This window comes from Gadus morhua, chromosome 16, assembly GCF_902167405.1.
Source record: "Gadus morhua chromosome 16, gadMor3.0, whole genome shotgun sequence".
Taxonomy (NCBI): domain Eukaryota; kingdom Metazoa; phylum Chordata; class Actinopteri; order Gadiformes; family Gadidae; genus Gadus; species Gadus morhua.
The window spans coordinates 11,407,175-11,416,715 of record NC_044063.1 but is presented as its reverse complement, the minus strand read 5'-3'; the positions used below and the strand labels follow the sequence as shown (position 1 = coordinate 11,416,715).

Here is a 9,541-nt window from a genome sequence, read left to right as displayed (position 1 = left end):
TATCGGAGCGTCATGTTGTCTGGGAACCCTTGGCTCCGGGGGCGCACTATACCTCATCGAGTGCAGCTATATTGTGTTTTAATGAGCTGTTGATAACTCATTTTCTTCGCCCGCCTCCTGCTGCTCAGTTCCCAGACCACTGCTTTCCCCATCTGTCGTCGCTGGGCTACAGGAGCCTGTTAAAATGATGATCCTCCTCCTCTTCCTCCTCACATGACGGCTGTAGCTTATTAATCTGTCTGCATGCATACACATTGCTCACGAAAACATAACACATTTGTACTGCAGCGCTTGTTTGCTTGTATGCTACGTGATGTTTTTTGTTCAGTCATTTTTTAAGTTCAACTGTTATTACTTTTAATGATAATTTCATAGGCAATTTGACATTAAGGCCTGTGGGCTCTATAGCGCTGAAGAGACTATGTGGCAACCTTTGATGCGCTGTTGGCCTATTCACTATGACGGCTGTCGTTACTTTATACAACCGACAGAGGGCGCCAAATCTCGAATCATTGCCGAGATTGATATCCCACTGACTAGGCCCACAACACCTGGTTTGAGGTTGGCCGAATACTACTTCGGCCTTGTCCATGCCGGCCTCATCATGTATGCAGACAATATCACACACTCCCAAATATGAGCACGGTCTTGATAATTAAATGAATGCAAATTATCTGGGGTGTATATGATCGGATAACAAATGACGCATTTATGTGGCAGTGGCACGTCGGAGACGGACATGCCTCAGGCCGGGCATGACAGTTTGGGCCCGGCGTCTACGACCACTACACACACGGCGGCCGGAAGCACCCTCGTGTTCCTCGGACACAGCCACGTGCGGAGCTTCTTGCGGTACCTGCCCGAGCCCAGGAAGTAGAGGAGAGGATTGGCGCAGCAGTTCAGGCTGATGAGCGGCTGCCAGATCTTCAAGGCGATCACGACCACGTTGAGCTCGTGACAGTCGTCGACCATGTACACCCTCACGAACAGGTACACCGTCCGCACCACATGGTAGGGCACGAAGCAGAGCACGAAGAAGACGCACACCAACACGAGAGTGCGTAACGACTTGTTGCGCGTGTTCGCAGCTCCGAGCGGAGAGCTGGCCCTGCTCGGGCGACAGAGCGTCCTGATCATGGAGCAGTAGCAGCACACGGTCAACAGGAACGGCAGGAAGAACCCAACCACGCACAGGAAGATCCCATAGGGGAAGTAGAGATTGAATTGCCTCGGATCGGTCATTTCAAAGCACACCGTCTGGTTGTCTATCAGCCCCGTGTGGCTGTAAGCCAAGGTTGGCAGCACCTCGGCCGTCACCACCACCCACACGGAGCCCGACGTCCACACGGCCGCGCGTTTGGTCCTGAGGCGCAGCCCGGAGACGGGGAAGCGCACCCCGAGGAACCGGTACACGCTGACGCAGGCCAGGAGCGTCATGCTGCAGTGCAGGTTCACGATGAAGAGGAAGCGCACGATTTTGCACACGATGTCCCCAAAGTACCACACGTTTCCCATGGCGTAGCTGACGATGAGTATCGGCAGGGTCAGCACATAGAGTAGATCCGCCACGGCCAGGTTGGCCACGTAGACCACCGTCCCGCTGCCGTTGCGGTGCTGCTGGGGTTGCCGGGAGCAAACGTCCCACAGCAGCACCACGTTGAGGCCCAGGCCCGCCACGAAGGTCACACTGTAGCTCACCGGCAGAAGGAACCGTTTGTAGTATTCCGACAACGGGCACAGGTGGAAATCGTCCATTATTATGATTGTAACGATCGAGTGTGACTGATTCCAAGGGTTTCGAGTGGTTTAAGTCCTTAAGCTGAGGTCCATAGTCAATTAATAAAAAAAAAAGGTGACAACACACAGCTGAACGATTGACTGGACTCTCGTGTAACCTACCTATTACTGTCTGCCTGGCTGCGTGCGCCCGTTCACACCACACAAAGCCCTTCTGTTTGTTTAGGTCATGCGGCTCTATTCCCGGCCCTCCTCCTCCACGGTAGCGCGCAAACCTTTACCATGATATCTGCTGTGGGTGAACAGATTGAGTAAACACACTGAATCACTGACGTGTCTTATAAACATCATGTGGCTCTGTGAATCGGATGCATGTCATTCACCTCACGGATTGTGTGTGTGTGTGTGTGTGTGTGTGTGTGTGTGTGTGTGTGTGTGTGTGTGTGTGTGTGTGTGTGTGTGTGTGTGTGTGTGTGTGTGTGTGTGTGTGTGTGTGTGTGTGTGGAAGGGGGGGGGGGGGGGGGGGGGGTATCATATGTGTGCGTGTGTGTTTATATAAAAATGAGCTACAATCTGTGTTTTAAAGTTGATCACTGAAGTTAAATGACAACCGGCTTGCAGCATGCTCCCGACAGAATAACGAAAAAAAAAACTGGAATACATCTCGGGATCTGATTGGCTGCAAGGCATTTTCCCAAGTCTGGACTATACTCGTGCTGCTGTGAAAGTGATCACTTCACACCAGACAGCGGAGACTGCCCGCGATGTTGAAGAACGCCACCCATAGGTGAGTCCTGAGCCCCTATACAATCCGCTATACCAAATCGACGAATGACATTCCTAAACATCAAATCAAACGATCAGATTGCATCGGAGACAGCCAGGCTCTCGGCTTCTCTGCTTCAGAAGGCGCTTCGACAGCAGCTAAGAATATCATTCCGAATCACGGCTCTCTATCGGCGTCTGGTGATAGCAACCGCCTGATGCGCATGCATGCAAACGGCGGATTTGTATCGCATATTTGCAGTTTTTTGTTCTGCAAGTTCCTAACTTTAAAACAAATCACATCCCTCTAGAAGCATGCACCAGGGAGAGGACTCGAGGCTGCGAGGCGGGAGCCTGCCGTCCGCCCGCGAAAGGAAACACCTCGCTCTTTGCATCAATACCCAGGTAGGAAACCGCTGCACACATGTACTTATTACTCCTTATGCACGAAGCCTTTATGCATCACCTCGCATGGATAGTTGATTTTAAGGCTGAACGTAAGCGAAAAGTGCTGTTGCCTCCCGCTGCCATCCGACCAGTAGCAGATGGGAGCGTGACGCTGTGTCCGCCGGCTGCACTGGAGCGGTGATGTAATTCACTTTCCAGGTTCCGTCATCCCCACCGGAAAGTTTTGGGCTTAAGGATGAAAATTGAAGCGTTTTGCAGCTACGGATAGGCACTTGGACCATATTCAAGTCATATGAATCGAGCAAACAGTCCATATATGAATTCAACATTCATTTAAACCGACATGTGTGGCAGATGTTTTAGAATATATAGTCAGCACCATGGAGAGCGAATCTTTGAAAACGCATGTTTGTTTCTGCCTCTGACGGCTTCATGTATTTTCTACACAGATGTGTCGTATATTTTTGTAAACTTTTTTTAGGGAATTGCCCTCTTCGTTTTGAAACCTCTTCGATTTGAGAACCCGCCGTGTACGGGTCTCACAACCCAACCATCACTACTTGTACATGTGGCTCTGGAAAGTCCTGGTTACAGCTGACCTCTTGTATGTCATCGGGGTTGCATGACTATATAGAAAACAGAAAATAATCAACCCGTTATACATTTGAACTACCAGGAAATTCGCCCGTTGAGATAAACTAATGAGAAAAAAAACGTTTTGCGCGTGTTTTTCCTCATGCCATGGGAAACCATTAATAAACACCTGTGCCATTGATAAACGAATTCATGAATGTATGTATGTGCGCAAAGCCATTTGTACAAATGTGCTCCCAGCCATTCGTGCAACAGTCCACCTGGTTGTTTTGAACTTGTGAATATTTAATGGCAGTGATGTAGTGTGGTGCATTATCGCTGGTCGGGGGTATTGAGCGTATGAGTGTTGAAAGCACTATGTTCCATCACAGCGTGCCACTTACTCTGCGATTTATTACAGGGGGAATAGCTCTCTCTCTCTTTCTTTCTTTCTCTCTTTCTTTCTTTCTTTCTTTTTTTCTTTATGATTATTATTTCCTTATATTCATATTATAAAAAAATAATGTTTTAAAGCAATTTGAAACAATTTGGTGACGTCACATTTGTAAAGCTGACGTACCTTCATTACGACGAGACGTTGCTTCAACACAGAGAGCAGACACCGGCCATGACCCAGTGCTGCTGGGTACAGAAGGTACTACCCCGACTGGTACCTGCTCCTATAGGGTGCCCGGGATAACACCCAGCCCTATCCGCACTCTGTTTGCCTTGCACCATGAAAAAAAAAACATTTGATTCTATTTCCTATTCCTTTTTTTGGTCACACTACGAATATATACGTAATTCCTGCTCTATGTGATTTGGGCTGTAGAATTGGGAAATATGCCATCCAAGTATAGAAATACTGTTGAAGTGGCTTTTGCTGGCTCTTGGTGTGTGTGTGTGTGTGTGTGTGTGTGTGTGTGTGTGTGTGTGTGTGTGTGTGTGTGTGTGTGTGTGTGTGTGTGTGTGTGTGTGTGTGTGTGTGTGTGTTTGTGTGTGTTCTACATGAATCTGTCCAGCCAGCGAGTTATTACGATGTAATCAATGGGACAGCAGCATTTCCACCTCTACAGGCTTGCGTGGTTATCCATATTCACACTGCGCTGATTCAAACAGCATGGATATGTATAACAGTGGTACCCAACCCAAAGCATGCTGCAGGGTGGAGTCCATGGTGTTTCTCCATCAGCCCCTACATGCCGTACTATTATCTTCTTAATAGTCATATTCATATTTTTAGCTTTGTCTCAACACTGCCCTGCCTTGACCCACTGGCCCTGCAATTTCCTTAAGGATTAATGAAGTGATATCTACTGTTATCATCACCTAATGAGGATGTCTATCATGTCTTTCGACACATCTGAACCCCGTTTTAAACGCATCGCTCTACCCTCACATGGCAAACAGCGCTGCATAACCGCACCAGGGCATTGAACTCGCAACCTGTGTGTTTATGAACCATTCCCGGCAGCCGTCTGCCTTCTGCGGGCCAATAGGAGAGGGCCAGGGATGGTAGAGTGTAGCTATGCTGTGGAAGTCTGGAGCCGGGGAAGAGTTTCATGTTTCAGGAGTGCATTATCGTCTCTCTCTCCGTCTCCCGGCGGGTGGTGGGGGGTGAGGGGTGTGAGGGTGGGGGGGTGAGGGGTGTGAGGGTGGGGGGGAGGTCGATCTCTGGTGAGTCCTGTCAACTCTGGCTCACTCCGGGGCTTTGCAATCGAGGGGTAATAACCTGTATGGGCGAGCAAGCCAGGCCCCCACGCTGTCTTCCCCCTGCCTGCCTCTCACTTACCACCCGGTCATATATATCCTGTGTGTGTGTGTGTGTGTGTGTGTGTGTGTGTGTGTGTGTGTGTGTGTGTGTGTGTGTGTGTGTGTGTGTGTGTGTGTATTTTACTATATCTTTGTATTCATGTATTTCCATCCACAGAGCAGGTATCATAGAAAAACGAAGAGCCCTGTCAGTTCTGAGTACACACAAATCCAATCGCACTCTGGCCTGTCCTCTGCTAGCCGCGTAGCCACTCCCATTCCATCCTGGCCCCTCCCAGCCTGGCCCCTCCAACCCTGGTCCATCCCACCTTGGCCCCTCCCACCCTGGTCCATCCCACCCTGGCCCCTCCCAAAATGGCTCCTCCTACCCTGGTCCATCCCACCTTGGCCTCTCCCACCCTGGCCTGTCAACCCCTGGCCCCTCCCACCCTGGCTCCTCCCACCCTGGTCCATCCCACCTTGGCCCCTCCCACCCTGGTCCATCCCACCCTGGCCCCTCCCAAAATGGATCCTCTCACCCTGGCCCATCCCACCCTGGCCCCTCCCACCCTGACCCCTCCCACCCTGGCTCCTCCCACCCTGGTCCATCCCAACTTGGCCTCTCCCACCCTGGCCTGTCACACCCTGGCCCCTCCCACCCTGGCCTTACCCCGGCTTGTGCTAAAGGTGGGAGCGGTTTCTTTGATCACACAAAGAAGCTGTGTGTGTGTGGATGTGACTGTAGCGATGGGACTGTGTGCCTTGGTTTGTGTGTGTGTGTGTGTCGATGGGAGTGTGTGTGTGTGTAGATGGGATTGTACATGTCTATAGATGTAGATTGGAGTGTTTGTGTGTGTGTGCGTACTTCTCTCCACACCATATGTTAACCAAAGCAGCTCTCTGCTAGTTAATAGCAGCAGATGAATAGCCCCAACTGCTGCATTTTGAATTTTTATAGACTGATCATTTTTCCTCTATTTTCTATCCCGTTCCCCTCCTGCACGTTAAAGTGCTTTTCATCCAGAAAACAATGCAGCTCACCTGTCTAATGTAGGTTTTTACCAGCCAGTTTTTGTCCTTATAACCCATAACGGACCCATAATGAATGTTTTGTGCTGCACCTGTGTTTTTCCTACTGTGAAGAGGGTCTTTAGTGTCATCGTTTGGTCTTATATCGGTCGGCATTTGTGTGTTTTTTTGTATGCCCCCTCTTCTCCAAACATAGGTAGGATAGAAAGAGGTAGACTGAATGTGAGGGACCACTAGTGCTTTGGTCTCCTCATAACCCCTCAACATTCAAGAAGTAGCTACTTATGCTCACCAGATGGCATTAATTTCACCTGAGTTCACCTTTTTTTTGTCATTGGACATCTCCATATATAGAATGGAGACCGATTGTAGACCTTTTGCATTAGTAATAAATAGATGTGTCAGGTAACAATTGAAGAGATACCCTTATAGTTCAGTCATTTACTGCCTGACATTGAATGTAACTGAGCAGCAAGTAGCCCTCTTGCTAGCTAAGGTGATTTGGCTCCTCATTAAGTTGTTATGAAATGCACGTGTGTAGGTGTGTGTGTGTGTGTGTGTGTGTGTGTGTCTGTGTGTGTGTCTGTGTGTGTGTGTGTTTGTGAATATGTGTGTTCGCGCACATGCATGTCTTTGCATGTGTGTTTCTGTGGGTGTGTATACATTGTATGTGCAAACCTGTGTGTTTGTGTGTGTGTGAGTGTGTGTGTGTGTGTGTGTTTGTGCAAACCTGTGTGTATGTGTGCATGCGAGTGCAAAGATATGTGTGTCTGTCTGTGTGTGTGTGTGTGTGCTTGTGCGAACGGGTCTGCATAGGTGACGTAGGCTGTGCGAAGGATTCTCCTACTATCTATGTGTTAAACCTCTTTGTACATTTGACTTTGTGTCTGTTTCTCTATGTCGGGAGCCTGTTTGGTTTGGTATGGTTGTGGCTTCTATTGATAGGACTCTTGTCTGCAGGCTGAAGGGCATCTAGAAATCCCTCACCATCCCTCATGCACGGGCAGGGAACTAGCTTAAGGGACTGCCTTTAGTCTTTTGTGTGAATGTATGTGTGTTCTTCGCCTGCGTGTGTGTGTTTGCACGCTTAAACATGTGCACCGTGTTTGCACGGTGCACATGTTTAATCTGGAAAGTTAATCATCGATCTCTGCCATGGAAGCACGCCTGAGAAATACAAATTTTAATGAGTCATCAATTAAAGCTTGGGTAGGCAATTTGTAGAAAGCAGCCAGAGTAAGCTCGATTTTGAAATTATCCGACCGCAAAGGCTCTTTCTGCTCCGTTCCAGCCTCCCTTAAAGGCCGCTCCTCCAAAACCCGTGAATAATTTGCCAGCTTTATCGATAGGTCTGCCTCGACTTTTGGAGGAGTGACATCATTCCGGCAGAATGAAATGATTGGACAGGCTGTTTACAGGCCTCCGGCACTCACAGATACCGGATTTCACATTTGATTTATTGATTGATGTTTAGTGTGTTAAGACAACGTCGACAAAGAGGCTTCTAAAATAAATTGCCTACTCCAGCTACCTCCTCGATCATCCCCTGCTCATCGTGACGTAGGGGCCTCCCTGAATCGACACGCAGCCGACGCAGCAAAGACCCCGACAACCATGTTATTAAGGGGCTTTTATATGTGTAGCGGAATAATGATCTCTTAATTGCCCTCCCTTTATGCAATCACGCATATCGCAACGGTTGATGTAATACATTCTAATGCATGCTGGGCTCCTTCAAAGACTTCCAGCGATATGTCTTCCCTGTGCTGCAAACGGATGTCAGACCCCTTCGTTATTCAGCTCTGGCGTCGCTTGGACATGAATGAAACGTGAGGCCATTAGGGTTCTGTAATGTGTGCAGAGGCTGTGATCTGGATCCAGGGGAAAGCAGACTTGCTGTGGTTACGTGACGTCCATCGATCTAGATTAACCTAATCAGAGATCTGATGTATTTTTGGTTAGCTGGCTAAATCGTTTTCGTTCGTTTTTTATTTTTACTTCAGACAGCTTGCCTCTTTAATGGATTTAAAACTTTAATCTCAGCCCCTCATTATTGCAACCATGTTTGATTCTGGTGCCCAAGGTTTCACCAAGCATCAAAATATGTGATATCCGTGTTTATTTATTTATTTTGGTTTTAATGGGATGCTCTTAGGCTGGAGTACTTGGCTGCAGTCTGCGATATTACGACTTAAAATGTGTTGATACACTTTAGGTTTTAAAGCCCTGTTGGTCTTGTGCCCGGCATGCTGAACACATAATCTCTATTGACCTGAGCCTCGTAGGGTATGAGGAGCCGTTCCCACGGTGCCTTGACACATGCACAAGCTCACACACACAAACACGTGCGCACACACACACACACACACACACGCATACACACTTACACAAATGCGCATACACACGCACACGCGCACATACACAACCACACACTCTCACACACATGCACTCTCACACACACACATGTGTTAACCCATGCACAAGTCCACACAGGCCAAACTCTCACACACAGGAGTTCACACAATCACACGCACACACACACACAGGAGTTCACACAATCACACGCACACACACACACGCACATACACACACACACACACACACACACACACACACACACACACACACACACACACACACACACACACACACACACACACACACACACACACACACACACACACACACACACACACACATGTGTTAACCCATGCACAAGTCCACACACGCATACCACAGCTTGCACACACCTGACTGACAGTTCAGTGAGTGAATGAGAGCGAGGACAAGGGGCAGAGCCGTGGAAACATTCATCCAGACGCCGCCAAGTCAGGGTGTGCTTGGCCGTGTAGAATAGGGCCAAGATGAATTGCCCCATCTGGGGCCGTATTCCGTGGGGGTCGCCCCGGACATGGCTGTGTCAGGCTGAGTCTCGTGGGCAAGGCTGCTGTACGCCCGGTTTCCAGTTGGCGAAACCGACACTGTGTGGTTACTGGAATTGGGCCTCATAGGAAATACAACTCCGGCATGTGTGCTGTGTGCATCCTGTGGGCCAGATAACCTCAGAATCCGTTTTGTGAGTGCGTGAGTGCACTAAAGGAAAAGGGTTGCAAAAGGCAACTTAACAAGGATATGAAACTTGCCTTGCGGATAAACTCAATGTAACTTTACTTTGTGTGTGTGTGTGTGTGTGGGTGTGGGTGTGGGTGTGTGCGTGTGCGTGTGTGTGTTTGTGTGCTTGTGACATTGGTATGAACACACATTTTACTACATCATA

The 9,541-nt window shown here is 48.8% G+C and overlaps 2 protein-coding genes across 2 annotated transcripts in view; one reads left to right on the top strand and one right to left on the bottom strand.

Annotated features, from left to right (window-relative positions):
- Positions 1-327: 327 nt before the first annotated feature.
- LOC115561442 (P2Y purinoceptor 6-like) lies at positions 328-2,102 on the bottom strand. The gene has a single exon (XM_030381499.1). It carries the CDS (start codon positions 1,753-1,755, stop codon positions 745-747), a length of 1,011 nt encoding a protein of 336 aa, XP_030237359.1. The 5' UTR covers positions 1,756-2,102; the 3' UTR covers positions 328-744.
- Positions 2,103-2,419: 317 nt separating this feature from the next.
- LOC115561229 (schwannomin-interacting protein 1) overlaps positions 2,420-9,541 on the top strand; it is a 185,426-nt gene continuing 178,304 nt past the window's right edge. Inside the window, exons 1-2 of the mRNA XM_030381099.1 lie at positions 2,420-2,524; positions 2,814-2,907. Of these exons, the coding sequence (XP_030236959.1) occupies positions 2,502-2,524; positions 2,814-2,907 (117 nt within the window). The 5' untranslated portion in view covers positions 2,420-2,501. The remainder of the gene's footprint in view (positions 2,525-2,813; positions 2,908-9,541) is intronic.